The sequence below is a fragment of the Nomascus leucogenys genome, chromosome 12, assembly GCF_006542625.1.
Source record: "Nomascus leucogenys isolate Asia chromosome 12, Asia_NLE_v1, whole genome shotgun sequence".
In the NCBI taxonomy this organism is placed as follows: Eukaryota; Metazoa; Chordata; class Mammalia; order Primates; family Hylobatidae; genus Nomascus; species Nomascus leucogenys.
Genome location: NC_044392.1, coordinates 87,819,411 through 87,837,810, shown reverse-complemented (window position 1 = coordinate 87,837,810; position 18,400 = coordinate 87,819,411). Strand labels below are relative to the sequence as shown.

At 39.1% G+C, this 18,400-nt stretch overlaps 1 protein-coding gene across 1 annotated transcript in view; it reads left to right on the top strand.

Annotated features, from left to right (window-relative positions):
- Positions 1-3,972: 3,972 nt before the first annotated feature.
- CLCA1 (chloride channel accessory 1) overlaps positions 3,973-18,400 on the top strand; it is a 31,732-nt gene continuing 17,304 nt past the window's right edge. The window contains exons 1-6 of the mRNA XM_003260014.4: positions 3,973-4,063; positions 4,319-4,741; positions 9,018-9,158; positions 9,330-9,477; positions 12,072-12,177; positions 17,810-17,987. Of these exons, the coding sequence (XP_003260062.1) occupies positions 4,580-4,741; positions 9,018-9,158; positions 9,330-9,477; positions 12,072-12,177; positions 17,810-17,987 (735 nt within the window). The 5' untranslated portion in view covers positions 3,973-4,063; positions 4,319-4,579. The remainder of the gene's footprint in view (positions 4,064-4,318; positions 4,742-9,017; positions 9,159-9,329; positions 9,478-12,071; positions 12,178-17,809; positions 17,988-18,400) is intronic.

The following is an 18,400-nucleotide window of genomic DNA, read 5'->3' as shown; positions in this document are numbered from 1 at the left end:
AAATACTAGAAATAAGTGAATTAAACAAGTTCACTAAATTTAAGGTCCGTACATAAAAATTTATTATATTTTTATATACCAGCGATTAGCAATTAGAAAATGGAATTTTATAAAAATACCATTTACAATAGCACCAAGAAAAACCCCTAAGAATAAATCTAATGAAAGATGCTCAAGATCTCTATCCTGAAAACTATAAACCACAGTTGAGACAAATTAAATAAAACTCAAAATGAAGAGAAATACCATCTCCATGGTTTGAAATACACAATATAATAAAGATGGCAATTTTTCCAAAATTGATCTACAAACTTAATGCACTCCTATAAAACCCAGATTTTTTTGTATGTGAAATTGACAAGCTGCTTTGAAATTTTATATTGAAATGCACCTAATGTAGCCAAAATAGTCTTGAATAAAAACAAATCTGGACTGTTTACACTACCAGATAATCAAGGTAAGGACAGTCACACAGACCAATGGAACAAGGAACAGAACAGAGAGTTCAGAAGCAGACCTGCACATCTGCAGTCACTTCATGCACAACAAAAGCACAACTGTAATTCAGTAGGGGAAATTATGGTCTTTTCAATAAATGCTCTCGGCTTACTGGCTATCACAGAGGAAAACAAAACAAAACAAAAACCTTGAACCTTTCCTCACACCATACACAAAAATATTTTGAGATCAATCAGTATACCTAAATGTTAAAGGTCAAGCAGCAAGGCTTCTAGAATCATATATTGTATAATATCTTCATGAATTTGGGAAAGCTGTCTTAAATATGACACAAAAACATTACACATAAAAGATTAAATTGGACGGTACTAAAATTAAAAACCTCTATTCATCTAATGATACTATTAAGGCAAGCCACAAACTAGAAGATATTTTCAATATATCTTTCAATACAAAAGACTCAGTATCCAGAACATATAAAGAACTCCCACAAATCAATAAGAAAAAGACAATTTAATTAAAAATTGTGCAAAAAAAACTTGAAGAGATACTTCACAAAAGTATACATTTTTATATGTATATAAAAAGGTCTTTAACAACATTAGTCATTAGGGAAAATGCAAATCAAAACCACAGAACAATATGACTACACTACCAAGAAAATGGATAGTTAGAAAGACTGACAGTACAAAGTACTGGTGGAAATGTGGAATAACTTGTACAATCACTTGAAAAGTATTTGGGAGATCAACATAATCTAGTATCAAGGAAAAACTTCATGCAAACACTTGTTAAAGATAGTAAGGGGTGGGAGGCATGGTGATAGGTACAAGGACCATTGCAAGGAGGTCTTGCAGTTGGGGAGAGAGAGTGGATTAACTCCAACTCCAATAAGGACAAGTGGGAATTTATAACCAAGGAGAAGGGTGGGGTTAGTGGATGAAAAATGCCTACGAGGAAACATCAAGGATAAGGAATGTCTGGCTAAAATGACTTGATAGGGTCATTGCTGAAGGCAGGCCATGGTGGAAAGATGCTGAGAATGGTCAGATACCAAACGTGGGGATTTTCCCTAAACTGACTTAGCAGGATTCTTGCTCAAACTGGATTCTGCAAGGACAGAGAGGGAAGCCCAAGGTCAGATCTAGTCAGAGAAGACTCAGGAGCCTGACTTAAGTTTTGGTCAAAGGAGGGAGTCTTTGTCACTAGATAGATGTATACCCTGTCACCCAGCAACGTCACTCTTTGTATATTCGCAACTGAAATCAATGCTTACATCTATGGCAACTTCATTCATAATAGTCCCAAACTGGAAATAGTCCAAATGTTCATCAAGAGCGGGTGGTAAGTAAATTGCAGTATATTTTTACAGTGGAATGGAATGGAAAAAGAACATATTACTGCTACATTCAACAACTTGACTGAATCTCACATAGAAAATGTTATGTCACAGTAGCGAAATGCAAGAGTACCTATAGCATATTTCTGTTTATATGAAGTTCAAAAGCAGGCAAAATTAACCTATGTGTCAATAGAAGTCAGAATAGCAATTATCTTTTGGGGGGATTGACTGGAAGGGAACGCAAAGGAAACTTCTAGAATGCTGGAAATATTCTTTGGTGAAAGGTTGTCCCTTAGGGTGCTAACTCCCTGCATCTCTGGTTTGTGTTATTTGGCCCATTTGGGCTGCCTCTGACAAAGCCAGATCCCAGTGCCATGGTGTAGTGCTTTATCTGAGCCAAAGCCTCCGCGCATCCATTCAATCCAGACTTGGGCACGGGAGAGAATGGAGGAGCTGCCCACACAGTCTGCACAGTGAAGGCCATGCTAAACTAGGCCCTCTTCTTGGGGAAAGCTAAGAAGAAACACTGGTGTTAGGAGATGTGTGAATTTTAGCAGCAGCCAGAACTCTCCACTGAGCAAGCAGCCAAGACCCAGCTTGCAGGGAATGCCAAGCAAATTTGGAGAGCCCTTAAACTGAGTCTGTCACACCAGATGACCTCTGTCATAGGGAAATGCAGCAGCTGCAGCCAACAAGGGCAGGACAACTAAAGACCCCACTCAGGGATGAAGGGTGGGATTACCCCAACAAGAGAACAAACAATACAGATCAGCCAAAACGCTGAGTAAAAGTGAGGGAAATAGGTGATAAAGGAGGGAGATTATAAAAGCCTTGAGACCAGCTGTAACAGCAGGCGTTGCAATTTATTTCAATAACCCTCTTGCCTTATGCATTTGAGCAGATTGCAATTGACCACCACTTTGAAGGAGATTCTGTAAATGATTAAACTTGTACCTTCTCTCAGGGAAAAAGTGAGACAGCTCATGCTCACACACACAGAAATACAAATCCTACATTATAATATTGGAACTTGATATGATGAAAGTACTAGAGTGAATCTGAGCAGCTCAAAGAGTGGACTGTATCAGACTCTTCTTATTGAACTTCCTCAGAGTTGCTTGGTTCCATCTGTCTACTGGGCACTCAGTCATTTGTTTCACCTCAGTCACTATCCACTCCTTGCAGGTGCAAGCAGTTCCACTGCCCGAGGTCAAGCTTCCACCTCTTGTAACCCCTGGCTCCTCACATACCACAAGGCATGGGGGTCTCTCTTTCTAAGTGACTGCCAAAAGGGCTGGATGACACAGCCAGGAAGTCTGGGGGGAGATGATCGCCTGTAGAAGATGAGAAGGAGCCAAACGCTTTTCCTTCCTCTCTCCAAAGGGCTGCTCCAAGGCGTGGTTTCTTTGCACAGCCCCTTAAGAGACATCCCACACAGGAAGGCAAGGGCACCTGTGGGCTGGCCTGCTGGGTCTCTCCATTGCAGGGCTTAGTAATGCTCCTCCTTTAGTTGCTTCCCAGCCTTCCCTGACTCATTTCCCCATTCCCTCATTCCCACTGCTCTGGGATTAAACTCTCAAACTCTTAGCACATATGCCTGCCTTAGGCTCTGTTTTTTAGGGAACCCAGGCAAAGACACATACATTTGGGGTCTGAGATATCTTGGAATCTAAATTTTTAAATTTTGTATGAATAATAAACGTATACGTATTTTGATATAAAAGCATATTTTGGATCATCTGGACAACCACGTTATAATTGAGTATTTCCACTCTATTTCAGTGTTTCCCTTTTAATTGCTTAAGATTATGCTAGACAAGATGAAATTGATGCTTACCACCATCTGAAGACCAAATGAATTTATGAACAAAGAGATATTTCAAGTATTTCAATACAAGAAAATGGGGGGCTAATTAGAGGTTCCAACTGAGGTTTGGCAAATTGAAAGAATATATACAGCCACTGACAGCCCATAATTCATGTTCCTAGGGACATTTAGTTTCAGCAAAATAATTTAATGATGTTAACTGGAATTTTATTGACTGGTAGAAACTATGCAATAGAGAAAGCAGAAGTCTGATGAGGAACTTGAAGGAGTATGCTTTGCAAAGTAAGATATACATTTTATCTTTACTCTCCATTATAAAATAGTCAATAATATCTATATCACTTGCTAATGCTTTTGGTACAAATGGATGTGGAATATAATTGAATATTTTCTTGTTTAAGGGGAGCATGAAGAGGTGTTGAGGTTATGTCAAGGTAAACAAAACGACCATTGTGGTAAAGACCACCATGAGGGATAACTGGATATATGGCTTACAAAATGTTTATTGAATATGCAGAACAGTCTGGATTTTCCTGGGCAGGAGGGGGTTGGGGTGGCTTTGGGTGGGTTGATGTCCATGGCTTGGTAAACATTTCCAGGAAGTAAACAAACCTATCAACAGCCAAGCTGCTTGTCACCTGTGAGTGCTTCCAAGGAACCGGATGTGGGCTCCCCCACCCTCACCCCAGCATCCGGCACAGCTGAAGGCAAATTGAAATATTTACAAGTATGTAATTTGAGACTAAGATATTGTTATCATTCTCCTATTGAAGACAAGAGCAATAGTAAAACACATTCAGGTCAGGGGGTTAAAGACCTGTGATAAACCACTTTTGATAAGTCGGAAACGTGTGTCTATATTTTCATATCTGTATATATATAATGGTAAAGAAAGACACCTTCGTAACCCGCATTTTCCAAAGAGAGAAATCACAGGGAGATGTACAGCAATGGGGCCATTTAAGAGTTCTGTGTTCATCTTGATTCTTCACCTTCTAGAAGGGGCCCTGAGTAATTCACTCATTCAGCTGAACAACAATGGCTACGAAGGCATTGTCGTTGCAATCGACCCCAATGTGCCAGAAGATGAAACACTCCTTCAACAAATAAAGGTAAGTTCATAGTAATTATCCATGCTTTTTAAAAAATATGGAGAGAACATGAGTGCCCTATTCCAGCTGCACGACACTGGCATGTATTTTTATGTCTAAGTCTCAGTTTCCTCATGTGTAAAATGGAAATAATAATAAATTAGCCATTAGGATTCTTGTGTCAGATAATAAATGCAATGCACGTAACTCAGAGTGATACATTGTTGGCAATTGATAAATGATAAATTGGTATGTACTGCTGTGGATTATGTCACTGGAAATTATTTAGTTCTATAGTAAGGCAGAGTCAGCTACATTTGACAGATATGGTGAGATGCACAGATCCTTTGCCTGATTTTACCCTTGGCATGAGTCAGACTCTCCTTTTATTCTCCTAATTGGAACCCCCTTCCCTGTGATCCTAAAAGGAGCCCCAGATGCAAATCTCTGATGTAAGAACAACCCTGACCCTCTGATGGGAGAAAACCTTGCATTTTATCAGCCCCAATTCAAGGGATCCTTTCAGAGATTTCTTGCTACCTCTTATGTAGCAGAAGGGAAAGGAAGAAGACTTCCTGTCCTGGCAGGGGCATCTATACTCTTGAAGAAGGTCTTGTACAACAACCACAGCCAAAACTAAGGGGGAAATGCTTTATAAAAGATTGCCCTGGAATCTGGCTGTAACACATCCAGAGGCAGTGCTGTACTAGTAAGAGTATCAGTCCGTAAAATGGGAATAATAATAATAAATATCTCCCTTATTGGATTTTGTGAGGATCAAAGTTAAAAATGCATGCATATAAAGGGAAGCTGGGTGGAGTATGTAAGAATATGTGCAATATTTTGCATGTCTTCTGTTAATCTAAATTTATCTTGGAACTTTAAAAAATAACTTTAAAATGCATGCATAGTGCCTGGTACATAGGAAGAGCTCAATAAATGGTGGATATAGTCATTGGCTCTCTCTAGATGGAAAATTAATAGAACAAGGGCCCAGAGGGATTTCCCCAGAGATCCATTGCTCTAAGCAGAGGCAAATACAGAAAGATAATGTTTGGAAAGAAAACCATCTCTACCTGCTGGGAGTGTGTGGTTAGAGAATTGCAGCAGTAGGGGGTGGGGAACAGAGTGAAGGGTGTCACTCACCATAAAGCTTACCTACTTAACCCAAAGAGGATCGGGCTGTCTGTGATAAAAGGGAGATTCAGACCTCTTGAATCTCTCAATCATCTAAAATGTTGAGTGAGTTTTTGGAGTTTTTGATTGTTTCTAAATTTGGAAGTGGCATCAGCAAACACATGACTAGTGTGTTTCGGTCTCTGGCTAGACAATGGGGTTCAGCAATATGCCAGGAGAATGTAGATGCCGTATTCATCTTCAGTGACCGTGGTAATTTGTATCTACAGTATATAGTGACTAGAGCTTTCAAAGTGCTTCCACTTCATTGTCCTTGGAGATTTTCTTCCTGAGGTACGTACTTCTCGCTACAATTATTAAATTGGCTTTCCAGTATGGATCCTAAAGTTGGGGGTGAGATAAGTTGGCTTCCATCATTTCCTTCTCTGTAACAAGAACACTTAAGTGAATAGAATGCTCAGAGTCCCTAACTCCTTCCTATTCGATGTCCCAGATCTGCAGAGTTGAGGGACCTCATCGAGGGCTTGGAGACCTTTCCCAACCATTCCTCCCTCTGCTCCAACAACCTTCTTGCTGATGAGAGACTTTCCCCTGGTGCCCCTGTGGGGACAGAAGCCCCTAAGTCAGCTTTAAAAATACTTGCTTCAGCAGGACAGTCCCCAGATTTCCCTGCCTACAAGAGCAGTTGATGGTTCTGCACCACTTCCATCCACTGCATTCTTGCTAATATTAGCAGGGGGAGTACATGTCACAAGATGAGGAAGGAGAGTCAGAGAGAAACTCTCTCTTCCCCCGTCAAATATACATACACACACACGCACAAGCACGTGTGCACACACACAAGCCCATGCACACACGCAGACATACACTCGCGCATACACACACACACACACACACACACAAGAAGGTACACAATAGGGTTATTTTGGAGTCTCTGCAATATGCAGGACTCCAGGCACTGCCTGTCTTGGCACTTCTATACCAGTTTTCCACTTACCAAACCCACTTTATTTATCTATTCGTTTGTTTATTCATTCAACAAATATTTACAGAGCATCTAAATTATGTCAGGTACCAGAAGTCCAGTGGTCAATATACTGTCCCTGTCCTGACGGAATTTCTAGCCCATCCTATAAACTGTCACCCCCAACCTTCTCTCAGCCTGAGAGTCTAAGTGTGTATTAGGATACGAGGTGATTTTCTGAAAATCTGGAACAGATGCCAAAACAAAGATCCCTTATTATTGTTTCTATTACAATGTGGAAGACAAGAGCATTTCATGCTACTTCTTCTTCCCGGGAGATATTGGAAATTCACATTTCACAAGTCAAATGGTAAAATACTCTAATATATGAAGTTTTATATCTACTTTTCAAGTCTTTGGTGATCTTGGCTTATTTTGTAATTTTATCTTTTAAAATGACATAATATTAAACTCTCCTAGTGAGTATTAAAAATCTGGGAGTTTTAGAAGAAGAAAACGTAAATCATTAAGAACACTTAAAAAAAATAGAGGCAACCATAATTATCACTATTTGAAAGGGAGAAACAGAGGGTCAGAGATAAAATAAGTTCCTCAAGTTTACCCCTTAGGAAGAGGCACAGTAGGACTTACCCATGCACTAATACCCAAGTGTTGCTTCCCCATAAAATGATGAAGCGTTTCTGCTCCTAACACGACCCCCACTAGGCAATGGAGTCTAGTCACTCTGGTCTGTTCCCACGAGGACTTTGCTCCTGCAATGACCCCTTTTTCTTTTACATTTTTGGGTTTTTTTTTTCCATTAGCATAGAAATACTTTATAATAGTTCCCACTAAAACAAACAAAACTGTCTTGTCCTGAAGTCCACTTCCAGCTGCTGCCAATTTCTCCATTCCCCTTTAGTTCACAGAAAAACTTCTGAACCTGTTGTTGTCTGTATTTACTGTCTCCACTGCCTCACCTCCCACTTTCTTGAATCCACTCTTACGGAGCTGCTGTCTTTATTCTGCTACTAGGGCTCACCATGCTGCCAAGTCCAGTGATCAGTTCTTAGTCCTCATATGAAGTGATGGCTCAGCAGTGCTTGACACCGATGATCACGCCCTCCTCCCTATAGCACTCTCATCCCGCAGCTCCTCATTTCCTCTACAGGCACTGACTGCCCTTCTGAGGCCCCTGTATTGGCTCCTCCTCTTTCTACCTCTGAATGCTGGGGTCCCCCACATTCCCTGGGCTCAGTCTCCAGCCTCTTCTTTCCTCGGTCTATGCTCACTTTCGAAGCAAATGGTTTTCAGTCCTAACAGATACACTGCCCCCTTTCTATAACAGTATCTTCTATCACTCTCCCTACTCTACTGTGTTAACATATCTCAGGGAATCTGCAGACACATTTATAATTTAACACTGTAGCTATTTCATTTTAGAGAAGTAAAATTAGGTGTAATTTGAAAATATATAATTATGCTATTTTCTTGTGTCTCTTAGTACCACACTGCACAAAAAATAAATATTTCTATCAGCACTTGGCAAAGTTTAAAAAAAAGAAAAATGAATAAATAAATAATACCACAACATTTAGTATTACATTTAATTTGACTTAGTATATAATCCCAAAATTATTACAAGAGTCAGCAGGTGTTAAAATCACATTCACTTTTTCTCTTCATTACTACTTGCTGTGAGACCTTGAGAATTATACTAAGTCTCAGCTTCACCCTCAGAGATTTATGGATCCTCAAAGGAGCAAGTGAAATGCGTAGCTAATATTTTATACTTGCTTGTGTGAAGTAAACATTGTTCCTAGCACATCACATGTTTCACTTTGTTCCTCACCACAACCTTATCAGCCAGTCACTATAATATAATATTCCATTTTGTAAATGAGAAAACTGAGGCTCAGAATTAGAAATTGCCAAATGTTCCATAAAAAGTGGTGCAGCCAGGATTAGAGTCTGTCTTCAGAGTCTGCATTGTTACTGATTATTCGGTGACACAGAATATTTGGTAAATGCTCTCAAAGCTTAGCTATTATTATTACAAGGTATTTCTACATTTCTTCTTCCCATCTTAACAAAAAACTAGTTTTTGAAAATGTGAAATCCAGATGTGAATTTGAATGACTGATAATTTAATTTATTTTCAGTCAATTGTTATGTATGCTTTTTTTTTCTTCCCAGGACATGGTGACCCAGGCGTCTCCGTATCTGTTTGAAGCTACAGGAAAACGATTTTATTTCAAAAATGTTGCCATTTTGATTCCTGAAACATGGCAGACAAAGGCTGACTATGTGAGACCAAAACTTGAGACCTACAAAAATGTGAGAATATCAAGTTCTTCTTTAAAATTCCACTTTCTCCTGTAACCAAGATTTTTTAAAATCAAAATACTCTAGAATGAAATGTGATTGTTTGAAACTTACTCCAGTACGAATATGGTTAATTCATTTGCTGAAACTTTGTGATGATAAAAACTTTTTCTTAAATTTCAGGCTGATGTTCTGGTTGCTGAGTCTACTCCTCCAGGTAATGATGAACCCTACACTGAGCAGATGGGCAACTGTGGAGAGAAGGGTGAAAGGATCCACCTCACTCCTGATTTCATAGCAGGAAAAAAGTTACGTGAATATGGACCACAAGGTATGAAATATTCTACCATACTTCTCATACAATTTAACTATTTTATGTTCAAAGTGTATCAACACTAGCATTATCTTTGTGAGTAAGCACGTATAAGCCAAACTATTAGAGATAAAATATCATAGCATTTTTCACTTAAAATAGAACATGCATTTCACTTAGAATTTCCAGCATTTCTCAGCTATGAATTTAATTTACTTTAGATACATGTATAAATATGGTATTTTGAATTCTCGTAAATTATTATTATAGCATCATACTATAACTGTAAAAGAATTTAATTTGTATTAAGTTTCTAAGGATATGTAAGGAGACAACGGAATTAAATCTTCTACCTGCAATTCATACAATAGCCACCAGATGGCGTATACGTGCAGTGCTCTGAGACGTGCATTCAAATTATTTATGAATCTTGTTAAAATGTGGATTCTCCTTTAGGAGGCCGAGGCGGGCGGATCACGAGGTCAGGAGATCAAGACCATCCTGGCTAACACAGTGAAACCCCATCTCTACTAAAAATACAAAAAATTAGCCGGGCTTGGTGGCGGATGCCTGTAGTCCCAGCTATTTGGGAGGCTGAGGCAGGAGAATGGCGTGAACCCGGGAGGCGGAGGTTGCAGTGAGCCAAGATCGCGCCACTGCACTCCAGCCTGGGCGACAGAGCGAGACTCCGTCTCAAAAAAAAAAAAAAAAAAAAAAAAAAAAAAAAAAAAGTGGATTCTCATTCATTAGGTGTGGGGTGGGACTCAAGAATCTGCATTTTTAACAAGCTCACGGGAGATGTTGATTCTACTGGTCTGTGGATCACACTTTGAGTAGCAGACAGAATACCTTTGCAATTCAGCTCTCAAAAACATGTAACTAAAGAAAAAACTCCAATGATAAATAAACTTTATCATTTATATATGAGGTACATATAACAATTATTGGAGGAAATATTAAACAAGTAATGACATATATATAAAATGTACTTTCCAAGAATCAAATGTGACTGTTTACTAAATAACTAGCATTAGATATCTTTACCTCAAAAAAGATTTGGATCCCCTGGAACCAGCTTGATTTTGTTTTAACATATAAGGCAAAGAAGCAAACGAAAGAACGCTATCCAAGCCCCATCCCCAAACACACTAGAGCGCTTAAAGACCTGGTCAAGAGGATGTGTCAAGCGTACCTCTTTGTTGTTCTGCAACACATTTCACCTCCATAACAGGAACAGAACATTCTCAATGTATGGCTCAACAAACAAGTGTTGAATTGACTGACCTGACTGCCCCATCCCACTCCTGAGCCCACTCCAGCCATCATGATCATATATAAAACCATTCCTTTATAATGTCTCCTTTCTGTATTGCGACTCCACTCCAACTCTCTCACGATCATCTTTAAAGAGACCACCAACACCTACAGAATGAAGTCCCAATCCTTAGTGTGGGATACTAGAGTTTCCACAGAATATCCCACCTCACATAACCCTCCAAATTCAGCCTTCCTTGGAATTTACATTCCAGAAAAACTGAGCTGTACATAAGTCATTCACTCAAGTTTAACAAATATCACTGAATGCCTGCTAAGTTCTAGACACTATATGCCCAGATATGACAGTGAAGAAGTCATATTGTCTGTCCTCATGGAGACAATTTTCTATTGTGGGAGGCTGGCAAGTAAGTAGCAATGACTGTTTATCATTTTAAGTGCCTAACGGGAGATGGTGAAATGCAAACGCAGAGTACTGGGCCTAGGATGAGGATTTCAGGGCAGGTTTCTAGGCACACAGAAGCTTGATTTTCAAAGAAGAATAAGAGTTATCCAGGCAAAGATAGGAAGGAAGTATTCCAAGCTAAGGAAACATAGGTAAAAAAAGACCAGAGTTGAACAAGAGCATGATATGACCTAGGAAAAAAAGGAGTTCAGGAATTCATCCTAATTCTAGACTTTGGGAAGTGAGTGGAGAACAGCAAGAAATAAGGCTGCAGAGAAGAGCAGGCCTGAGGCATCAGGGACCTTGTACACCATGTTGAGAAGTTGGACTTACCCTGAAGGATGGAGACATGGAGGCCAATCTGGTGACTACTGCAGCAATTCAGGAGTAAGTGGCAATGGGCCTGGAAAGGTGAAAATGAATAAAAAAGACAGAGATGGAGTAAGGAGACCTTGAGGTCTGATGGGATAGGAGCCATGAGGGAGGAGAATTGGCTGAGGATGCTGCCCTGGCTGCTGTAGGAATGCCTGGGCTCCCATAGCCGCCTTTGCTGACCTCTGTCATCATACCTGCACCACCAGGCATTTTAGCTTCTAATCACACATGCCCTCCACTACGCCAGGAGCTATGTGAGGATAGGGCAGCTGTTTCTCTGTGTCTGAATAACGGCTTGGCACTTACTAGGTGCCTGATTAACATTTGATAAGCCAAAATAAGTATTTATATTTTAAGAAAATGTACAGTTATGATATTAGATCTAAAGAAATCAAGTCTTTAATTTAAAAAATTAACACAGCAAAGCATAAATATTCCAAACATTGCTTTCTTCCAGTGTGAGAAGGTAATTTTGCCATTCTTATTGTAATCAGTTTTTTAAAATACTTTCTCACAGGTAGGGCATTTGTCCATGAGTGGGCTCATCTACGATGGGGAGTATTTGATGAGTACAATAATGATGAGAAATTCTACTTATCCAATGGAAGAATCCAAGCAGTAAGGTATGTATATTCTGATTTAACTTGTTCCAAACTATTTTAAATTGCAATCTTTTTTTTCTTGAATTGATTACTTTAAAAAATGTGTGTCCTGGCTTATTTTCTAATTCAAATTCATTCTTAGTGCCTTCTTTTTCAGATTTCCACAAAACTACCATTTTGTTTACTTTACAAGTGGTTCAGTTAATTGAATTCTTCACTCTGCAGCTAGAAATCATTTGCCTCCTTTTTTTTTCTAACTGTACCAACTATAAAAAATCTACAGTTGCTGTGTTTAGTATCTCCATCATCCCATACCAACATCAGTGACATAAGCAGAGCTAATGAGGATCTTTAGTGCCTTGAGGGCAGAATAATATCTTCTTTTTTTTTTTTTTTTTTGAGAAAGGGTCTTACTCTGTCACCCAGGCTGGAGGGCAGTGATGCAATCACAGCTCACTCCAGCCTCAATCTCCTGGGCTCAAGCAATCCTACCACCTCAGCCTCCTGAGTAGCCAGGACTACAGGCACACATTACCACATCAGACTAATTTTTATATTTTCTGTAGAGATGGAGTCTCACCATGTTGCCCAGGCTGGTCTTAAGTTTTCGTACAGGCAGGGTGCCCTTATGTTGCCCAGGCTGGTGTTGAACTCCTGGACTCAAGAGATCCTCCCACTTCGGCCTGCCAAAGTGCTGGGATTACCTCTGACATCATGGTGGCGTGAGCCACCATGCCCGGCCCAGAATGGTATCTGTGTGGACTCTGTCAGTATGAATGGGCTTGGGAGGGACTGTGAAACTTACCTGAAAAACAATCCGAATATCAAAGCAAAACAGAAACTCCTCCCAGTTTGAATTAAACCTTGTGCGATGTCAGTAGAAATCAAGCACAACACTTGGAAAGAACGCTTGGCTGCCATGAATTTATGGGCTAATTCTTGCAACCAGCCGTCTCAGTGCACAAAAACTGCTTTAGTGCAAACAGAAGTGATGGCGAACTTCCTAATTTATTTTAAAGAGTTAGTATAACTCAGATACTAAAACCTGACAAATGGAATGAAAAAAATTCTGTAGCTACAGGCTCTCTAAAAAGATAGAGGCAAAGATTTCAAATAAAAGGATAGTAAATTACATCTGGCAAAATTAAGGGAAAAACAAACATATTAAAGCCAAGTAAGAATGTCTTCCAGAAATCCAAAAATGTTGTAATAGTAAGTAATGAATATAGTATATGAAGAAAAGAAGAAAATAAATGATTGTTCCAATAGATTCTCAAAAGAAACTTGATAAAAATGCACATTTATTCCTGCATTTAAAAACAACACCCTCTTTTTAAGTAGAAGTTGGTACAACACCCTCTCCATGTCTGCTTCCGGTCTTGCTTGCCTGATGGCTCTCTAAGGAGGTGCACTCAGCTTTGATTCCTAACTGTCTTGACCTAGTACAGTTTTTTCAAAAGGGGCTCAGAACAGTTTTTGCTTCCATTTCTCCCACAGGACCATTACTGCTCTTTACTTTTCCCTTTCTTTATAACAGTCAGACTCTGTACACTTGGCCCATTTCCATTATATTATGCCTCATTGTTGGATCTCTTCAGGCATAAGGAGACATCAAGTGGGCAGGGCATGGTGGCTCACATCTGTAATCCCAGTACTTTGGGAGGCCGAGGCAGGATCACCTGAGGTCAGGAGTTCAAGACCAGCCGGCCAACATGGCAAAACTCCGTCTCTACTAAAAATACAAAAAAATTGGCCACGTATGGTGGCACACACCTATAATCCCAGCTACTCAGGAGGCTGAAGCAGGAGAATTGCTTGAAGCCAGGAGGCGAAGGTTGCAGTGAGCCGAGATCACACCACTGCACTCCAGCCTAGGCAACAGAGCGAGACTCCATCCCAAAAAAAAGGAGAGAGAGAGAGAGAGACATCAAGTGCACTGCTGCCTCCTAGAGCCATGCACAGCCTTCCTGATGCCTTCAGCCTGTACACTCTGCATTACATGGACCACAGCCCAGAGGGGCTTCTCTGATGCAATCATACCTTGCTTTGACTTTTCAAACCCAGTGGGCACCATTCCAAACCTGATACCTCTTTCCCAGTTCTCTTTCCTAAGCTTCCAGCCAGTTAGACACCATATATTGCCTTGGCAGAAAGGGTGATTAATAGTATTTCCTTCTAGAGATATTCTAGAAATGAGTACATATACAACACGTTTTTCTTTCCACAGATAAGACATGATTGCCATGTCCTCTTTAAAACTTTTAATTTTAATATATTAATAATATGTATTGCTCATTATCTTCCAAAATTTTAAATTATTTTTAAGGCTTAGAAGCAATCACACAAATAACAGCACTGCCCAGGACAGGAGGTTACTTCATTCATGTGATACAGAACATCTGTTCAAAGCCAACAATCTACCTCATATTTAATAGGGAAACACTAGAGACACTGGCAGGACTAAGAATAGCCACTATTATCACAATTATTCAACCTTGCTTAGGAAATTGTGGCCAATGTAATAAAACTGGGGAGGTTAAAAAGATGGAAAGGAAGAGAGAAAATCATTGTTATGCAGATGATCTGTGATCCACGTAGAAAACACAAGGAAATAAATTGAAATTAAAATTGACAAGGGAAGCCAATAAGGTGACCAGATACAAAATAAATATTCAAATTACTTTTCCATATATTAGCAATAACCAGTTCAAAAATATAATAGAACAATACTCCAAGACAGCAATGAAAGGTATAATAAAAGTAGAAACAATGCTAAGAAATGTGGAAGACGTATTTAAAGAAAACTATAAATTCCTTCTCAAAGGGTTAAAAGAAAACCAAGGTAAATTGAGAGACATTCGATTCATGGAAGATATAAACTCCAACAAAATTCATATATAGGGTTTATGAAATTCTAGTCAAAAGTACATCAATTTTTACCTCATTAAAAAAATCCAAGAGTTCATTGCGTAGACAGTAGCTAAGATCATTTTGGGGACAAGAAAGTAATAAAGGGAATTCTTACTTTTCAAATTTTAAATATGCTATAAAACTACATTAATTAAAACAATGTGGGCCAGAGCATAGCGGCTCACGCCTGTAATCCCAGCACTTTAGGAGGCCGAGGCAGGCGGATCACGAGGTCAGGAGATCGAGACCATCCTGGCTAACACAGTGAAACCCTGTCTCTACTAAAAATACAAAAAATTAGCCGGGCGTGGTGGCGGGTGCCTGTAGTCCCAGCTACTTGGGAGGCTGAGGCAGGAGAATGGCATGAACCTGGGAGGCGGAGCTTGCAGTGAGGCGAGATCACGCCACTGCACTCCAGCCTGGGAGACAGAGTGAGACTCCATCTCAAAAAAAAAACAAAAAGCAAACAAACAATGTGGGCAGACATTTACACGTATGATAATTTAGTTATTATAGGTAGAATTACAAGTCTGTGAAGAAAGGATTTCTTGAGATAGACAATTTTTTAACTGTGTGGGGAAAAAATTAACAGACTCTTTAAAGATAAAAAGCAAAATGATAATGAAAACTGGAAGAATGTTGATAAGTATCAAATCCCTAGATAGCAAAGTTCTTTCAATGCATTCAATCATTGAAAAATATAACTAAGAGAATAATAAATGTGGCTACATATAAATTAAAAATTTTGTTGCAGACAAACCAAACATAAACTAAATAAAAAGGAAAAAACAGAAAAAGATATTTGCAAAAACAAAAAAGAAAGGCTTTAGAAGCTTAGTATTGTAACACATAAAGAGCTTTTGAAAAATCAGTAAAACAGTAACATCCAAATAGAAAAATAGACAAAGGAGAAGAATAGATAATTTACAAAAGAAGAAAATAAAATGCCCAGGAGTTTGAGACCAGCCTGGGCAACATGGTGAAACCCCTTCTCTACAAAAAATACAAAAATTGGCCTGGCATGGTGGCACATGCCTGTGGTCCCAGCTACTTGAGAGGCTGAGGTGGAAGGATCACCTGAGCCTGGGGGTGAGGTTGAAGCTACAGTGAGCTATGATCACACCACTGCATTCTACCCTGGGCAACAAGAGTGAGACCCTGTCTCAAGAAAAAGAAAATTAAAGAAATGAAATAAAAATGTCCAATAATAAAAATGTTCATACTTACTAGTAATGAGAGATGTAAATTTGACAAGGATGAGATGCATTTATTGTCTAGTAAGTTACTGTTAGTGGGATGAAAGCTCTCAGAGATGGTTGTTAGAGGCATAAATTCATGCAACTTTTCTGGAAAGCAATTTGGGTGACACATATCAAATTTAAAAAAGTCTTGATCCTGTGATTTCATGTTTAAAAATGCATTGTAAGGAAATGATAGAGCAGCTGTATCAACAGGCTTTAAAATGTTCAAACTTTTGGATCTAGTAATTACTCAGGGAATCAATCACAGGGCAAACTTGGAAATACAGTCAAAATTAGATATGAAATTTTGTTTATTCATTGATGTTTTACTTTAGTACTGACAAATTGGGAGGGGAAACTAAGTTCAACAAGTTAGTCTGAATACATATGATAGTATTAAAAGATATAAAATTATTAAGATCATATTTTGAATTGTTTTTTTCTTTTTTTTTGGAGACAGTCCCAACTGTGTCTCCCAGGCTGGATTGCAGTGGCGCAATCTCAGCTCACTGCAACCTCTGCCTCTCAGGTTCAAGCAATTCTCGTGCCTTAGCTTCCTGAGTAGCTGGGATTACAGGTGCGCAACACCATGCCCAGCTAATTTTCATTGTATTTCTGGTAGAGTTGGGTTTCGCCATGTTGCCCAGGCTGGTCTCAAATTTCTGGCCTCAAGCAATCCACCTGCCTCAGCCTCCCAAAGTGCTGGGATTACAGGTGTGAGTCACCACACCCAGCCACATTTTGAAAAATATTAAATAATAGTATTAAAAAATTAAATATGCTAAGTTTTTTTAAAGCAGGAAACAAAGCTATCTGTGCAGTGAGTGTTATGTTGATATATACAAAGTGAAAAATGCTTCAACATGGTAACAGTAGCTCATTTCTGATGGTGAGACATGTTTTTTTTCTTTTCTTCATGCTTTTTGCCATTTTCCAAATTTTCTATACCGCTCATGCATTGTTATATACTTAAAAAAATACAATTAAACAATAAGATGTGGGGGAAAGCATTCCAACTATAACAGCCACAAAAGTCATAAATACCTAGTACATGGAAACATTTAAAATACCTATGAACATACCAGAACTCTACAAAAACCATATGAAATAAACTAATTAGAAAACAAACAAACAAGAAATGTCAGCAAATCTTTTGTGGGAAATAAAAGAGGGCTCTTGACCTTCTAGGGATGAAGGGAATAGATTCAAAGGTGCCTGAGGACTTAGTCTGTATTAATGCTAACAACAGCCCTAAGCCAGACTTGGCTTTTCTGCTGCACAGAAATACATTCTGATGCCATTTTTGTAATCCCCTCAGATACTTTCCGGCAAACAGAAATGACTCTGATGACAATTTAACAATTTTGCTATGATGGGATGTCCTTGTTTCCTGGATCATGAGAGGAAAATCACAGAAAGGCAATCTGTCAGAAACTGAGCATAGACTCTGACCCTTTGAAATGACAACATCACCTAAACATCTAACCTTCCTATATTTTCAGATGTTCAGCAGGTATTACTGGTACAAATGTAGTAAAGAAGTGTCAGGGAGGCAGCTGTTACACCAAAAGATGCACATTCAATAAAGTAACAGGACTCTATGAAAAAGGATGTGAGTTTGTACTCCAATCCCACCAGACGGAGAAGGCTTCTATAATGTTTGCACAACATGTTGATTCTGTAAGTACCTTGTTCTCACCCCCTCCCTCAGATTCTTATGAATTTAGTGAGGCTTTTAATCCAAGTGCTCCAAGGGAGAATCAAAGTTTAGAGAAATCATCAGTGAGCAGTGGATTATCTCTGGGACAAGCTGGGCGTGCAAGTCAAGGATAAAGTCCTGTCTTCCTTCCTGTCACTCTCCTCGTGTCCACGCTTTCTTCTCCATCATCTCCCTCCCACTAGTTTTTAGTTCAAGTGCTTAGGATTACTTTAAATACTCACAAAGGCATACAAGCACACACATTCTTACTTAAATAAGGACTTTACCCAGGGGGATTAGGCAGTTCCTTTTATTAGTTAATAAAGACATGATCAGTAGGCTCTTGATTTAATTTTCAGAGAGCTCTTTTCAGACTGCATGTTTGCTTTTGGTT